Raw genomic sequence first — 18,266 nt, 5'->3', positions numbered from 1 at the left:
ATTAATTTTCCTTAACAAAATAAATATCTAAATAGAAAAATTAATTTCTTAGTTCCTGCATGTTCTAATGAGTGATATTGTTTCAAATCAAGAAACAGGTTTGGGTTGCCTGATAATATTAATAATATCACTTTTTGTCTCTTAGAAATACACATTTGATAGTAGCTTGAGTTAGGATGCAGAGGTAAATTTTTGTTCATTATCAAAATCAGTAACATCTGTAAAAAAAATTGTAGCAACCTCAGTTTTATATGGTTAAATTTATTCTGAACAAGTTTTTTTTTTAGTTTTTTTTTATTAAGCATTGATCTCCCATAGTAGCATACATTTAAATCATGATAAACACAGTTAAAACCACACATATAGCACCTCAATACCATGGTTAGAAACCAGACCATTAATTTTCCTTAACAAAATAAATATCTAAATAGAAAAATTACTTTCTTAGTTTCTGCATGTTCTAATGAGTGATATCATATAAATGCACACATGCTATAGCTTAATCACAAATACATACTATAATTATATACCATTACTCCTGTAATGAAATTCAATGTGAATATCCCACATTTCTTCCACAATACCATGGTGCAGTGAGTGTTACTACAGTAAATCCATGGTAAATGATGGCGATGTGTAGATTGAAAAGCCTTCTGTCTCGTTTGTTGCACACAGTGTGTCTCCTGTTTGGCTGTAAACTAGTTTAAATCACAGAGTCATTTATGAAGGTACAACAATGCCTAAAAGATTTGCATACGCAGGGTAAGAGTTGTGGAAGTGTACATAAGACTGTCAGCGTAAATTAAATTTGCATGCGCAAGACAAGCTTTGTAAAGGTGTAAATAGCATTTCAAGTGTAAGAAAAAATTATTTGCAGCATTTTACTGTTACTCGTAAGTGTAATTCATGTATTGTGAAACTGCAGCTTCATGCTAATGCAAAATAAATATGATCTTATGACTTCTTCTGGAGCATTTAGATCCTCTTCTTTCATCTTTATTTTTAACAAGCTGTGACAATCAGATGCTATTATAGTTTTTATTAAGATTTTGATTTTTAGATTCAGTTAAATTATGAAAAGGCAGTTTTTCATATTCAATGAGTACAATATGTGCTTATTTAACTGGGAGTATTCAGATAAATTTGCTAAACTGCACAAGCTTTTAAAGATGATAACTAATTAAATAATTCCTAATGTTTTGATGTTTTTGTCTCTCTCCTCCTCATCAGAACAGCTGCATGCTGGTTTAGGCTCAGTCTCCACAATTATTTGTAGTCCTAGAAATTAGTATGAGTATAATCTCTAAAGATCTATATTCCCATTCATATTTGTATATTGTATTTATATTTCATATTGTATTCCCATACAATTTGTAGCACACCAGGGTGACTAGGAACATGAAATTATCCAGCCATTACTTCCTGTTTCACAGGAATATAAATATAAGGAACACAAAGGCCAAATTCTTTTTTTTTCACAATGAAAAAAAAAAAACACAAAGATTTCTGTTGTGCAGCAACAGATTGTTGAGCTTTACAAAATATGAAGTCAAGAAACACAAAAGCACAAAATAGTCACACAAAAAAAAAGAGAAAAAAGAAAATAGCTAAAGCATTGAACATTTTCATTTCCACCATTAGGACAATAATTAAGAAGTTCCAATCGACAGGAAATGTTACAAATCTGCCTACAGTATATTGTCTGTGTCTATATTATCTTAATGCAATGTGAGGAAGATAGTTGGAGTGCCCAAAGACTCTCCGAGGATCACAGCTGGAGAATTGCAGAAAATAGTTCAATCTTGGGGTCAGAAAGCCTTATAATGGCCCTTGGTTGGATCTTCCAACAGAACAATGATCCAAAAGGAGCATCAAAATCAACACAAAAATGGGTCACTGAACACAAAGCGAAGGTTCTGCCGGCCGTCCCAGTTCCCTGACCTGAACCCTAGAAAACTGAAGAGGAGAGAGTATCAACATGGAGCTGTGAATCTGAAGGGTCTGGAGTGATTCTGTATGAAGGAATGGTCTCCAAACTCTTGTTCTCCAAACTCAGGCATTAAAGGAGAGACTCATAGCTGTTAAACTGGCAAAAGGAGGTTGCAAAAAGTATTGAATAAAAGGGTGCCATTAATTGTGGCCAATGTGCATTTTTTAAATAAAAGTTCAAAATGATTAACAGTGCATATTTATTTTCACAGGCTTCTTTGTTCATATCTACCGAGTGCACCAATAATTTTGATATATAAAGACTGGAGAAACAACCTTAATCTGACGTTAAGTCTGCCTCCTGGTAGGTTTAATTTAAGCCTCAGTTTAGTCCTGAAGTAGCTCTAGTCCTTGGATTTTGAGTGTGAATCACTATTGAATTCATATTTTTAAAAACAAAATGTCACTGTCTCACTTAATATCAACAATCACACCAACACACATTTTACCAACATCTTATCACAAGCTAATGTAAGAAAAAGTGAAGACGTCGAAGATCTTGATGAAGAATAACTTTTATTACAGAATAGTAGTGACAAAGTACATGTAGTACCTTGGGTTCAACGGAGTCAGACTGAACCCCGAACATCCTAAGCTCAATCATTTTATACTGTATTACGTTCATCTTCCCGCTCAACATGTAAATTAAGTTTCGTTTTAAATGTAAATTGCGGATGACAATTAAAGTGATAGTCTTCCGTTCCCACATCTTCGGTAGACTCAAGTGTTCCAACCAAATGTTAAGGTGATAAGATTAAACAGAATCCATAGCAGTTCTTTCATGTACCCTTTTGGTCAGCAGATGGTTCTTGACGACCTGCTGCTTCTCCCACGCTATCTCCAGAGGTAATGTTAATATTTACACATGATTAAGATCGGAAACAACTATCTATATGATAATTAAGCTCTTTGTAGAGAAAGGAGCATAGTTTAATACACAGTTTGGAGTGGAAGCTGGGTCGAGGCAGACTATAATTTCTTACACTAATGAAGGCCACAATCCAACAGAATAACATCAGTGTAGGTTGCAAAAAGTTTATTAGGCCATTGATATGGTGATGAACTTTATTTCATTCATTGTCAGAAGACGACAGTTTTAAAACTTAAAAGGTAACAGAAGAGCATAAAAACAAATAATTGAAATGGTAGTTGGATCTGTGCTACTATTGGAAACCTGTAGCTGTAATCATCCAGGTGTTCTGGGATTTTTGGTTTCACTGTGCAAATGGGACCTTAAACCTTGTGATAATCTTAATTTGTAAATTTCTATTTGTTTGTAAAAATGTTTAAATATTTTACATTGGAAACATGAAAAAGATAGATAGAAGATATTTTAGCAACATGTTTTTGCAGCAGTGTATGATTGTATCATAGTTTACAACCAGACAGCAGACAATTCACAACCAACATGGAGAATGTTGAACGGGGTAAGTTAAGACATGGATCCTCACACCAGTATACAAAAAAATATGTCTACAGATACGTTTATATAAGTTTATTTCATTTGTAGCAGGCAGTGATGTATTCAACAAATGATAACAACTAATAACAGACACAGTTTTAAAGCATCGCAAGCTACAAATGAAGAAAGAACCGAAATCAATGTATACAACTAGCTGAAGTTTGCTGTGCTTTATCCTAACATTACACAAAGAATGTCTGCAATCATTCAGTCAGGGACGACTGCACAAAACGTGCACTGTAAATGAAAAACATTATAAACGGTTACGAAATGATAAACAAATGTAGTTTGTGCAACGCCGGAAATATATTTACCTTTTTTTAAATATTCCATTAAACCTGCCGAGATACAAGGAGCGTGAACTGAAATTCTCAGTTCCACGCGCATGTCCGGGAAACTCATGAATATTCATGTATGCTCCGCCCACTGAAACCAAAAATCTCGGAAACCGAAAATCTCGTAACACCGGCGCGAAACGACCTCAGCTGACTGACATCTCGTCCTTATGTTGCGTTGCGCAAAATAATATAATTTACACCACATTAAATACTTTATAAATGAAATAAAATGTATACAAACCTTTATTTCCGGAAAGAGTGCACCAAATCGGCGGCGCTGAGAACCGCTCTCTCCTGTGGACTTAAGCCCGTGTTCTCAGCAGCTGCGTTGTGAAGTTTCACCGGACACAGGGTCAACCCCGCGGTTAGGTAGAAAAAAATAACCCAGCGTTAAAATGACCCAACAAGCTGAACCCAGCGTTTGGGTTACAGCGTTTGGGTTAAAAAAATAAAAAAAAACCCAGCACCTGGGTAAAAATATTAAAAAATAACCCAATAAAATGACCCAACAGGCTGAACCCAGCATTTGGGTTAAAAAAAACAACCCAGCATTTTTTAGAGTGCAGTGTCATATTTAATAAAACTCTGAAAATGACAGAGAAATATAGGTTAAAATTGGCCAGGTGGTGTGCAATAGGACTTTTAAAATACTGTTTTTCAGCCTTCAGTGTCAGAAAAGATCGAGGCTCACTGGTCAAATAAGGCCAGTAGGTGGCGATATGCACATAGAATGCGAACTGCCAATAAACTTTAAAAAAGTGCATAAAAAACTAAAACTAAAAAAACAAATTTCTCAGAACAATATAATATTATAACAAAATGCATAGGATGCAAATGGTTTAACTTTAGTATTTTCTGAGTCATTTACCTGTAATGTCTCGGGTCAACTTCATGAGTCCATGAAAATAAAATGGTATTTGTGTAGTTTCTGTAGTTCATTGATTAGCTCCACCTGTGCCGTGTTTTACCCTCATTACTCTGTGTATATCTTGCCCTCAGCTGTTGACTTCTTTGTCTTGTATTGTGTTTATGCTGCAGTGTCTTTCTCCTGTGTTTTTCATTGTTGCAAGTGGATCATCTTATTGTTCTTTGTCTTAAATAAAAGTCTAGCTGTGATCAGATCTCTCCTCTTCATTGCCTTGACAATAGCCTTTTTATATTATATATAAAATAATAATATAATACATTTTTAATAATACATTTATATTAAATATTACTTATAATAATACATTTATATTAAAAATAAAACAATAAGCATAAGAACATGATAAATAAAACTATATTTAACAAATATGTTTAGACTGTAACATCTTCACAAGCTGGGAGCAGGCTACAGCTGATTAAACCTTTTTCAAATAGGCCTGTTGTTTATGCTTTTGGAAATTGATCTTTTCTATCACTAATCAGGCTTAATATTTTGTATTTTAGGTTCATTTTGACCACAAAGTATGCGCTGTCTGCAAATTGGGCAAGTGTAGCCTATTTAATTAGTTTATTTGTTTTATATTATTCATATCGTGACAGCATAAGTTTCAGGAATGTTGAATATTGTGTGCAAATCAATCCCGCTACCTTACCATGCCTTTTTATACAGTGCACACAAACAACTATGTTTAACATGTACAGTTAGTATGTGACTACCTTGAAACCAATGACGGCGTCTCTTTTGATGATTGATGATAATAGCGCTCTGCTCTTCATTCTTCATCATCACTAGACCTATAGCTCACAGCGCCCTCTGCTGGTGAAAATAATCAAATCTAATCATAAATCAATCATATGTTTTAATTGTTTTAATTAATTTTCTCAGTGTATTTGCGGGACAGACACCAAAAACCGGGACTGTCTGGAAAACGGGGACGTCTGGTCACCATTGTAAATTCAAAAACATACAACACAAAAAACAACATACGGACATGTGGAAATTAATCGTATGTTTTAATTCATTTTCTCAGTAAAGATATTTTTCCAGCTCTTAAAACAAAGTTTGTAAAGGTTTTATTTTACAGATATCTCACCAGTCGGCGCACATTACGTCACGAAAGTACACGACGTCATCGCGCTACAGTCTGCAGCGCGAGCTCGATTGTGCGTGAATTGAATCTGAGTTGCTATAGCAACCCGTAAACTCCATCTGCAGCTATACAAGCCTGAACTCTTCGATTTCTGATTGTTGGGTGTTTGAAGGCGAGACTCTCGAGACAGACTTTTATGTGCGGAGAAAGTGATTTTTGAAGGAGTTCGGAGCATTTCTGTGGAGGATATTTTCTTTGAATTGACTTTTTGAAGGAGTTTAGATTATTTCTGAGGAGAGTTTTATTTCATTTGTTTGTTTTTGTTTGGTTGTTGGTGTTTCTTTAACTCATCTTTTCCTTTTCTTATCTATTCTTTTCTTTTCTCATTGTGAAGGAGAGATTTTTAGGATATTTTCGATGGCTCACATGGGCGAAAGACGAGGTGTTTTCATTTTTCATATTTGTTGTTGGTATGTTATGGTATGATGTTGTATATTGTTAGACTACCCTTACATTAATAAATGTGTGCAGTTTAGCAAATTTATCTCGAATATTCCCAGTTAAATAAGCACATATTGTACTCATTGAATATGAAAAACTGCCTTTTCATAAAAAAGTGTATGATGTGTCATTGTTCGCATCTCGGATGTGCATTATTTTTCAATAATAAACTGACCAGAGTCAATTATTCCGCTTACACCACGGTTACCAAACCTCAAGACATTGTTCAGATGATTTATTTCAAGAAATTCGTTAAAAACCACAAGAAAGTCAAATAGTGTGAAATAGATTGTGAAGTGCTGCTGCTCTTTCAGCTTTGTGCCGCTCCAGATCCACTGCTGCTTTAATCCAGATGTCTGCTGGTCAGGAGGCTGGGAGACAGTGTGGAGACCACATTCAGAAAGCACTGTCAACCCCAACCCAGCCGTGGAGTCCAGAGCTGCCTGCTATAGCACTCCTCTGCCTTCTGAGTCGACTCAGAGGATGAAGATCCCTGCACCTCATACGAGAGACCCGCCAAACGCTCTGCTGAAGGTCAGGCTTATTCTGAAGACATCGCTGAATTAAGTGATTTGCCGTTGAAATGTTCATTCACTGATGATGATTACAGGAACATTCTTGTAGTCGCCTGTTTTCTCATTTCTTGTGATCTTGTGATTGTTGCAGATGCGTATATAAAGGGCCCAATGCTGGGTCAAGGTGGATTCGGCTCCGTGTTTGCTGGGACCCGCAGCTCTGATGGATTGCCAGTAAGACATTTTTTTCCCTCCTTAATTCATTCAAACAGCCCTTATTCATGACACTTGTGGCAGAAACCGTATTTCATCTGTACAGAGTACGAGGTTATTGTCATAATTATCAGGTGTAATTTACTGTGGTTCATCTGTCTGCAGGTGGCCATCAAGTACGTGACTAAAGACGAGGAGCACGAGGACATGGAAGTTGTGAGTTCAGTCACATGTAAGGTTTGATACACACATAAACCCACACTCAGCCCTCTAGCGATGACTCAAGGGTCTGGGGTCTCCTCTGCCGCTGCAGGAAGGTCAGGGTCTGCTGCCGCTGGAGGTCGCGTTGATGACCCGGGTCAATTCAGCTCCTGTCTGTCCCAGTGTCCTGAAGCTGCTGGAGTGGTTTGACCATCCCGGCCACTACGTCATGATCCTGGAACGGCTGGATCCTTGCCAGGATCTCCACAGATTGTGTGAGGAGAACGGCTGTCTGGATGAGAGCCAGGCCAAGAAGGTGCTGCTGCAGCTCATCGACGCTCTCAAACACTGCGAGAGCCGCGGCGTCTTCCACCGGGACGTCAAGCCACAGAACCTGCTCATTTGCACCGATACCAGCGAGATCAAGCTGCTGGACTTTGGCTGCGGACACCTCCTGAAGGACTCGGAGTATAAAGAGTTTGCAGGTTGGTTAGGAGAAGATCTCTGTGGAAGTTTGTGTTTTGGACTGGAAGCGTTTGAGCTGATCTCTTGCTCTTCTCGGGTCTCTCAGGCACTCTTTCATACGCCCCTCCGGAGTGGTTTCATTCCCACAGCTATCGTGCCGGACCAGCTACTGCTTGGTCGCTGGGTGTGACGCTCTACAAGCTCCTGTGCGGTTCTCTACCTTTCAAAAGCGCACGGAGGGTTCGCAGACTGCGCTTCCCGAGTCACCTGTCTGCAGGCAAGAGATGGCAAACATGCAGCTGTTCACAGACAGAAATCACGGCCGGAGCGAGCAGAAGTTGATGTTGTGTTGCTCAAGTACTGTGTTGTATGTAACAGACTGCCGTCAGTTGATTAGATGGTGTCTTAGAGCAGCAGCGGACGAGCGTCCCAGCTTACAGGACATTCAACAGCATCCCTGGTTACGCTCCACAGGTGGCCAATCACAGCACACTCATCTCAATGACTCCGTGTTGATTGGACAGTTGGATTGTCCTGTCAGGATAAATGTAGGTAACTGGCTGTAATTGTGAACATAGGGTGAGCAGGAGTGCAGGACACAGGAGCCGCAGAGACAGCTGGACACCTGCAGTGAGGACGAGTGGACAGCAGGCGTTTCATGTGTTTTGTAATGCTGTGCTTCACTCTGGAGCGTGACTGAGGGCTCTGTGTGGATGCTGGAGGAGCTGGACACGCAGCGCCGGCTCAAACCAGAGTCCTGATGCTACAGAGATCCGCTCCAGACTGAGCCTAAACCAGCATGCAGCTGTTCTGATGAGGAGGAGAGAGACAAAAACATCAAAACATTAGGAATCATTTAATTAGTTATCATCTTTAGTTAACTGAATCCTATAGAAAATATTTCTGTTACTTGAAATAAAATAAACGAACTGAATCTAAAAATCTAAATCTTAATAAAAACTATAATAGCATCTCATTGTCACAGCTTGTTAAAAATAAAGATGAAAGAAGAGGATCTAAATGCTGCCGCTAGACTTTATTTACTCAAAAACCACTAGGCATGAACAGAATCAACTACACTAAATGTGATGACAACAGACAAATAACTGCAATAAACATAGAGCTTAACTTCTCTTAAACAAAGGAACTAAATGAACATCTGGCGCAAACGGTGCGATTTGTGAAAAAAGCAGAGGGGGGATGCTTTTGAAAACTTTTTTCTCTCTCCATTGGTGGAAGGTAGGGGTAAGGCTATAGCTTAAAGGGGTCATATGATGCTGCTAAAAAGAACAGTATTTTGTGTATTTGGTGTAATGAAATGTGTTTATGCGGTTTAAGGTACTTTTATAAAGAATATCTCTTTGGATTTGAGACTTTAGTCTTTGCAACTTTACAGATCTTCTTTATGCACCAAGAGCTTGTAACACTCCAAAGAGAAAGGAAAAATTGAAATCGCATCATATGACCCCTTTAAGTAACCTAATGTTAGTGTAATCTGTTAATAACACACATCATAAACCCATCTTTTTAGGCAAGTACCATATAATGGGTGTCATATAATGAAATGTTTTTAATACGACGGGAACTGTATTTAATGTGATCGCAATCTATTAAAAAACATTGTAAGTTAGGCCTATTAATTGTAATGATATCATTTCCATGGTTATTCAAGCAACGAATTCGCATATCGCGAATCATTTGAGTTAGATCGGGACCTCGGAGCGAGATCGCGGAATAATTCAGCAGAGAAACTGCAAATGTTTCAACAATGATTTCGTTAACAGCATTCATTTTGAAGCAGGTAATGATTTAAACGGTGGTTAAATTAATTATTGATTTAACATATATAAATAACATTTTACATGGAAACGGTAATGCTAGTAAAACGCCATATTTGCTCGATCTTGGAGAGTCTGAAATAGATGTTGCTCAATCAGGACATTAAAAATATACACATCATAACTTATTCAGAGGAATAACTGACTTAAAGACATGAAGCTTTATTTCCAAGATGATGCATGGTAAGCTTTTCATTTCAGTACCACAACATAGAGCAATATAGTAACAGAGGCTTGTATTGTATTATTGTATATTCAAATCAATTTCTGATAATATGTTCGTGTTTAATAGTTCCTGAATAATTACGTACATAAAGAAATAGGCTATATTTTGTGTTGGGTCAGTTAACGTTACCTGTGTCGGGAAGTGCGCAGCAGACACACCCACCTTAACGATTTAAATATAAAGCTTATCCTGCCCAAAAAAAGACCATAAATATTGCCGATAACATCTGAAGTAAAAATGAATTTACATGTACATGACATAAAAACGAATCCTTGGATTCGCTTCAAATCGGGTGATTTTAGGTCAGCGGTTTTGGCTGTGACTCAATGGTGCTCTTTGCCGGTAGGGAATAGTAAGATGGCGCCTCGAACACTTCCGGTGGGATATCTGTAAAATAAAACCTCCATAATTTTTGTTTTAAGAGCTGGACAAAAATATTTTTACTGAGAAATTGAATTAAAACATATGATTAATTTCCATATGACCAGACCCCGTTTTCCAGGGACAGTCCTGGTTCCCTTTCTAACGTTCACTTCGCGTTGTGTATTAGTGTTGGGTCGTTCTTGAACGATTCGTTCGTTTTGAACGAATCTTTAATGTGACTCGGGAAGAACGAGTCGTCTCGGGGAGTGATTCGTTCAGTCGCGCATGCGCAACATCCTATAGGTTCTGTACTGGAATTAGTCAAGTAGTTCACCTGGTTCGAGTCTTCGGGTTTTTCCGAGTCGTTCGTTCATCACGTGACAGCCCCATAAGCCCAAACCCGAAGACTTGTCAGATAAGAGGTGGTGAGCTAATCATAGACTGAAGACTCAGGTAAACAATGAATTAATCTTTTCTGTTTCTTATAGCAGTTTTGTATTATTTGTAGTGTGATCAACGTTTGCGTAAGTAGTAGACATATTAGGGAAGTAACACGTAACATTTTAATTATATTTTGTTAAAATGAACGAAATGACTCGAAAAAAGATTCGTTCATTTTGCTGAACGAGACTCAAAGGTCCGAGTCGGTAAAATGATCCGAACTTCCCATCACTATTGTGTATGGGTAAACTCCTGTTTACTCTTGTTACTGAAGCCTGATTTGTTCACGTTTGTGTAGCTGCACAAACCAATGCCGCTTTAGCCCGCCAGAAAGGGCGGAGCCGACGTGTATATAAGTGGGCTCCCAGCTCCATTTCATCATTCTTTGTCATATTTATGACACCCCTCGAAATAGCAGAGAATCCGTGCTTTAAAACAGACTAAAATAGCACTGTGAATAGAGGAACCAAGATGCACTAGGTTTTTTATATCATTATATTGAGTGCGATTGCAATATTTGTAAAAACTGTCCATCTACTCAGCTCCTGCAATCACTATGTAGAAAGCAACTATTACAAATGACAATTCTACTAAATTTTGGCCATTCATGCAAATTCCCATGAAGAATTGCAATAAATGATTAAATAAGCAACGAATATCATACATGCAGCTTAAGTGTGCACTCCACTGACTTTCATTGTATCAACATAAACACTTAAAATGTCTCCTTTTGTCTTCCACAGAAGAAAAGAAGCCACAGATTTCTAAATGAGGGGTTTCGACGTGAGGGTGAGTAAATAATGACAGAAGACGTTCCATTTAACATTTATAGCCATTAGTGCAGGGGAAACACAGTCACATCAGTATGAGACTATGCTGTAATTTACTTGTGATGCAGTTTATGTGTAACCCTCACTCAAACTGCATTTTGATCTGTGTTGATGAAACTTTTTTTTTTATCACTGAGACACGTTTATGGATCTTTTAGAAACTTTTGGACCTGTGGACTCCTAAACACACTTTTTACACTCTCTTCAAATATTTCCACCACGTAAAATAATAACCAAGAAATACATTTATTACATGCCATAAATCAGACAAACTTAAAAACTAGTATAACAAGTACAGTTTGCTTCATAATGAGATATATTGGGGTGAATTAGTTTGACATTTTTCCCAGTCATCTCAATGACAAAAAGCGTCCCAGTTTACCTGAATTCACCCTATACTATACATCCACAATCTTGCAAACATTAAGATCAGAAACATCATTTACAGTCATTGACCTACAGTTCAAAATACACATCATAAACTGTTCAGTGGGCATCTACTTCTGTCTTTTTGCTTTTCATTTGCTTTTTTCTTAAATGTTTCCCTTTGAGCACTCTCTTTAAACTAATTTGTTTTGTATTTTAGTATTTTATTTTGGGGATAATGTGACTGTGTCTGATTCATGACAGATTTTGTCATGAGATTCATCCATTGGTATGTGTGATGTATTTTAATCTCACCCTCATCATGTATTCTTTGTAAATTAACGTCACCCTTGGGCATGAATCATATATATATATATATATATATACAGTATATGTTGGCATGTTACAAGGATTTAAGCCTGATTAAAATAGACGAATTTGGCTTTCTAATAATCATGGCTCATTAGCGCAGGACAGAAGTAAGAAGCAGAAGTGGGCAGCATGCTCTGCAGTGTGAAACGAAAAAATACAAATAATTTCCTGTCAGGAAAGCACAGCAGAAAGTATCCGGATGTAAAAATCCAATTTATTCTGCCCTCAGAGAAATATAATCTTTCAATAAACCTTCAGTACTGGATGACCTGAGGTTAAGAAATGGTATATGCCCATGTAGAAGTTATTGATTTTAACTTATTTGATTCTGTATTTTTACATTTGTGGTGAAAAACCACACTTCCCACAATCTTTAAGAGAGATGCACCAATCAGAGAAGTCATGGATATCATGTAAACGTCAATGAACGAGTGAAACAAGATTTTTTTTTTTTTGTGTCCTTAAGGAATCAATTTGTTTGTGTATTTTAATACACAAGAATGCAGAATTTAACACAGGAGGAGGAAAAAAAAAAAAGTATTTTATTTCTATTATATTTTATTTGGCAAAACATGTCTAATTGAAAGAGTCTCCTTTCATAGACAAACCAAAGCCTCATAAAAGCCACAAAATGCAGGTTGGGTTTGACATCAGTATCCAGAAATAAAGTATGCTGATGAAGAACAGGAAGTGAAACAGCCAAGGTTTTGTATATTGACACTGAACTTACGGTCACAGTCAGTTTAACTGTCAAAGGTAACTACCTAAATTCATCGCTGGTATTGCGAACTACTCTTTCTGGTGTATCTGTATTGTACTAGGCCCATAATTGCTGCTTGCAGCTGTATATGTAAAAATAATAGTGTCTGTTCCTGTCAGGAAGGTGCTTTTGTAAAGTAAAGGCATGCTGTAGCAATGAAAGGCCAGAATGGACAACTTCTGATAATCAGCATTATGGTCTTGAACCATAAATCACATGGCTGCGGACATCTTGATTGGTAGTCAAACCAGTTGTGGAGAAAATTAACAGCTCAGTCATGAATATAAAATAGGATGAGCAGCCACCCTCTATTCGAAGGTAAAGACTTCTGGCATCAGTTTAAATATATAAAAATACACTGGCTTTTATTGTGAATGATATGTACAAACATCAAATGCACCAAACAGAACACGAGTATAAAACATTTTTCTCTTTCTCTCTTTAACAGTGAAGACCGTATACATTGAGCCCTGATGAACCATCAACTAACAGTTCATTTGAAACGCTGCTGCCCTCAGTTTGTATATTAAGGGGAACAAGTGTATGAAACTAATACAGTGTGGAACAGCAGAGGAAAAAGATCTTCACAAGGTAAAGTGTTACAATATTGCAGAACTTCATCAGTTTTGAAACCAAATACAGGGTTTGTGGAAGATCTACCAGATCTATCATCTGCATTAATGATGCTCATGTTGAAGTGCGATGGCCAAACAGCTAGTTTGAAACAACTTCTTGCCGTCTAGTGGTAAACCATTTACTCACCCTCATGTCATTGCAACGTTCCTATGAAACACAAAAGATCTAATGCACAACGTCCAAGCAGCTCTTTTGACAAAACAAAAATGAATGATTAAGACCAGATTATTCCGTGTGAGGAACAGAGCGAAATAAGTCAAAATGCACTTTTTTTTATTTTTTCACTGAACTGTGCAAATGAGGACATTCTTCCTTTTGCATTTCAATGAATTTAGAAAGTACTATGCATCTGGAACGACATGAGAGTGAGCCAATGCTCATTTTAGGAGGAAAGAAAAATTTAACTTTTTAAAAATGACAGATTTCTTGCATTAAATCAGATTCTTGTAGCGCAGTTGAAATCAAAGTCTGTTTGCCAGATTCTTCAAGATAGAGTTCATGAGTATAGAAGAGTCTTGTATTAGTAATACGCAGCTAGATGAGCAGAGACGGCGTGGGCTTCTTGCCAGGCCATGCCTCTTTAGCATACTTCTTCTTGCGGGGTTCGCTGAGAGGGTCGGAGACGTAGGGGCCGGGTAGCGGCGTGGGGTTGAGCACGAGCGGAGGCGGCGGGGCCTCCTGGGCCAGGTCTACATCCGGGGCCGGGTTGGGCAACGGATGTACGAAACTAATACATTGGAAAAAGATCTTCACAAAGGTAAAGTGTTACAATATTGCAGAATTTCAACAGTTTTGAAACCTCTAACATCTACCGGATCCATCATCTGCATTACTGATGCTCATGTAAGTGTGATTGAGTTTGAAAGAACTTATTGGTCTCTAGCGCTAAAATGTGTACATAAATAGCCCATCCTTGTAAACCTTCTGAACATTTTACATAAATAGTCATATAAAAAAAAGAAAAAAAAAAAGTGAGTACATTATAAAAGTGAAACCCTCTGCCGTCTTAGGCTAAACATGACACATTTTGCTGTTTGGACCAGGTGATGCACTTTTGTTTGCATTTCTTTAGGTTCCCACACTTTCAAGCTGGCATTTTAAAGAAATAGGTCAATCAAAATGCATTGAAACGTCATTTACTCACCCCTCATGTCATGGCAAACTTCCTGTGAATCACAAAAGATCTGATGCACAATGTCCAAGCAGCTCTTTTAACAAAACAAACACAGATGATTTATAAGGCCATGACCAGATCATTGTGTGGGAGGAACACCGCGAAATAAAGCAAAATTCTCCAACTAAACTGTGCCTTCTGCATTTCACTGGATTTAGAAAGTAATTCAGATCTGAAATGACATGAGTGTGAGTCCGTGTTCATTTTAAGGAGGTAAAACTTATTTAAAAACTTACAAATTTCTTGCATTAAATCAGATTCTTGTAGTACAGTCAAAATCAAAGTCTGTTTGCCAGATTCATGAGTATAGACGAGTCAGACACATCCTGTGTTATTAATAAGCAGCTAGATGAGCAGAGAAGGCATGGGCTTCTTGCCAGGCCATGCCTCTTTAGCATACTTCTTCTTGCGGGGTTCACTGAGAGGGTCGGAGATGTAGGGGCCGGGTAGCGGCGTGGGGTTGAGCACGAGTGGAGGCGGCGGGGCCTCCTGGGCCAGGTCTACATCCGGGGCCGGGTTGGGCAGGGGTAACGGCAGTCCTCCCAGGATTGTGGCTCCGCCGGGCGCTCCTGTGGATTGAGCTTCGTGACTGGCCGGGGGAAGGTCTCTGTAGAGTCCACCATGCAAAGGGAACATGTGCATGTGTCGGGTCATGGTTTCCTCGATTCCCAGCGCATTGCCTCCGCCCATTTTCTTCTTCTGTTGGGTAAACAAACAGGAGCATGTAAACATGTAAATCAATCTCTCTTTTTTGCATAAATGACTGAATGACTTGAGAAGTTACCTTAATAGGAACCACAGCTGTTGTGACCATGTTTCTGAAACGTCCAACAGAGGGGTCGATGTCCTCTAAAAAAAGTTAACAACACAAACATTGTTAAAAGCCTCAAGTCACAAAAGTAGTGAGGGATGCTAAAGGCCAAGTCTTAAGTCATATGATAGCTTTGTCTGATGAACAAATCTAGTATTTGTTTTTTGGCGATAAATCACGCTCTTTCAAGCTCCTCCTCCACCGAAAAAGGGCAGTTCAACCTGCTGTGCCAGGTTTGATGTCATTAACACCCAGGGTTATTATCATTAACTAAAAGTAAAACTACAAGATAAAAACAAACAACTTAATTAGAAATGTTGCCTTGGAAACTTAAGTTTAAGTTTAACTTGAAATAAATAAAAACAAAAACTAAACAAAAAATGTAATCTTAATATTTCAATGAAAAGTAATAAATTACAAAAGCACATAAAGTTAAATAAAAAACCTATTAAAATATTAATAAAACTATAGTAGTATATAAATAATATTAAAATAATGCTTAACACTAGAGGTCGACCGATAGTGGATTTTACCGATAGCTAGGTTGAACCACACTGGCCGATACCGATTAAGGGGGGGGGGGGTTGATGGCATTAATACACAGAAATAAAGCTGAAATAAAATATAAAACAAACAACTAAAGCTTTGGCAACTAAATAAGTTTAAGTTTATCTGGAAATAAATAAAAACTGAGCTAAATTACATCTAAAGGCCTGTTCACACCAAGCACGATAACGATAAAGATATAGTTTTACAAATCTCTCAATATTAAAGAACAGCAGAGTCCACACCACAGCTATAACGATAAAGGCATAGAGAAACGATATCGTTAGAATCACTTTCAGAACGATTTTTTCCAGCTGGTGAATGATAAAAACATTGACAGCCAATCTTAAATTCGGTCTTAAATTATGGGACAGAAAAGCAGCAACTGCAGAACATCTTAAGTGTAATTGTTACATTTCAAAAGTGATTGAACATGCAGTGATCACATTTAATTCAATCAAAGTCAAAGCATGGCATTGTTGCATGTTCCACAAGCTTGTGGTTTCAGAGTAGTTCACAATTAACGAATAACTTGCATTTATGCCAAACAATTGCTCTGTTGTGGATGAGCCAGTGGTTGATTGAGGTGCAGTTACAGTTCTTCCTTTTCCTCTTGGGTCTCTGAATATCCAGGTTGCCCTCCTCTATGGTGAGGGTGGAGATGCGCTTGTTATGAGCCGTGTTGAACTCAGTCAGATTCTGCCAAAAAAAAAAATACATTTTAGAGATCTGTTCATTCATTGCAATGGACCTGAAATTAATTTTGCAGACCAATTGTGCCTGTGTAAATCTCTCTAAAAAACCCTAAAACAAGCGACATGGATACATGGGGTAATATGGGAAGTCTAATGATCAACATTAAGGCAATCAAAATTCAAATTTGATTTTGAACAATTATGAAAACAAGATCTGTCAATCAAGATTATCCTGTAATTGTTGATTGCTCCGCATTCAGTTTCACAGTGATGCTACACACAAAAATGGCAAATAGCCGGGCCTGGAGATTATTAACAGAAGCACAGTCAGTTGCATCTTAAGTGAACAAAAACAGCAGGATGTGTACAATGGGTCTATGCATTAGGTCTTAAAATGACACCTGTGCCATTTGCTTTTGGATAAATCCTTTAAAACATTCATAGCTTTAAAACATTTAAGTAATTCAATGTGAGGAATAGAAGACAGATTACTGTCAAAGGTGATACCGAGAAACCTGGTCTCTTTTACAACTTTAAAGGGGACTCCATCCATCAGCAACTATAGTTCATTGTGCAATCAATGGAGCGGGAAAAAAGGTAGTTTTTGTTTGTCAGAACTTGAAACCGTTCTGCTTTGACCAAGATTGTATTTTGTTTTTCTTCAGCTGGATTTTTTGCACTATAGTGCTATGCATGCACTTGCTTCTGTAACAATACAGAAGTCATCTACATAAAAACTACAGTGAACTTCAGAACCAATGACTTTTGCAATGCTGTCTATTTTAATACTGAAAAGAGGTACGTAGGTGCTTTGACATTTGTTGGATCCACACTGGGCATTAGTTATGTGATGTTCAGATTACAGTACACAGACCAAGCGATCATTAACCATCCTCTCCACTGTTTTGCATAAGCAACTGGTTAAAGCTCTAGGGTGATGGCTAATGGTTTCATTATGGTTATTTCCTGGTTTTAGAATGGGTATTATATCTGCTTCATTCCAAGAGAATGGGATTTTTCCTGATATCCACAGAGTTAAAAATTCTAAGAAGCATTTTCAGAAAAAGGTGAGGTAGACTCTTTCAAAATTGGTAGTGGATTATATCTGGTCCAACAGCTGTGTCGTGGGATATTCTAAGGGCTTGTTGTGGCTCTTCCATTTAAAAAAAAAAGCTGGTTGTATGCATAGACTGTATAAAAACATGGACGTAGTGTCCGTGACGTCACCCGTAGACTTCCGACGAGCGTTTTGAAGCCTAAAGTAGGCGGAGCCAGCCATCGCCATCTTGGCAGCGCGTCCCGGATAGATAATCGAAAATGGGCAATGAGGCGGGAGCTGGTTGCTGAAACCCCGCCCACCTAGCTCGACGGCAGTGTCCGCAGCGGCAATCCACCTGTCACTCAAGTGGCCACGCCCTTAATTATGCAGAACTTTAAGGCTTAATATAATTTAAACGGATGAGTTATAAAAAAATTCACCCCCCTCACAGTTGTCATGAAGGGCAAAAT

The 18,266-nt window shown here is 38.0% G+C and overlaps 2 protein-coding genes across 2 annotated transcripts in view; one reads left to right on the top strand and one right to left on the bottom strand.

The window, feature by feature from the left end:
* The first annotated feature begins 3,397 nt into the window (after positions 1 to 3,397).
* LOC107713910 (serine/threonine-protein kinase pim-3-like) lies at positions 3,398 to 8,370 on the top strand. Its single transcript, XM_016519558.1, has 7 exons — positions 3,398 to 3,416; positions 6,972 to 7,054; positions 7,199 to 7,249; positions 7,347 to 7,719; positions 7,806 to 7,976; positions 8,078 to 8,208; positions 8,278 to 8,370. The coding sequence occupies exons 1-7, from the start codon at positions 3,398 to 3,400 to the stop codon at positions 8,368 to 8,370; spliced, it is 921 nt and encodes a 306-aa protein (XP_016375044.1).
* Positions 8,371 to 14,242: 5,872 nt separating this feature from the next.
* LOC107713931 (nuclear inhibitor of protein phosphatase 1-like) overlaps positions 14,243 to 18,266 on the bottom strand; it is an 8,311-nt gene continuing 4,287 nt past the window's right edge. Inside the window, exons 5-7 of the mRNA XM_016519599.1 lie at positions 16,618 to 16,761; positions 15,490 to 15,552; positions 14,243 to 15,404 (exon numbers count right to left, since the gene is read on the bottom strand). Of these exons, the coding sequence (XP_016375085.1) occupies positions 15,051 to 15,404; positions 15,490 to 15,552; positions 16,618 to 16,761 (561 nt within the window). The 3' untranslated portion in view covers positions 14,243 to 15,050. The remainder of the gene's footprint in view (positions 15,405 to 15,489; positions 15,553 to 16,617; positions 16,762 to 18,266) is intronic.

The sequence above is a fragment of the Sinocyclocheilus rhinocerous genome, unplaced genomic scaffold, assembly GCF_001515625.1.
Source record: "Sinocyclocheilus rhinocerous isolate Xijiao unplaced genomic scaffold, SAMN03320098_v1.1 scaffold1470, whole genome shotgun sequence".
NCBI classification, from domain to species: Eukaryota; Metazoa; Chordata; class Actinopteri; order Cypriniformes; family Cyprinidae; genus Sinocyclocheilus; species Sinocyclocheilus rhinocerous.
Note: the sequence above shows the minus strand (reverse complement) of the source record. Positions and strands in the feature narration are given on the sequence as shown.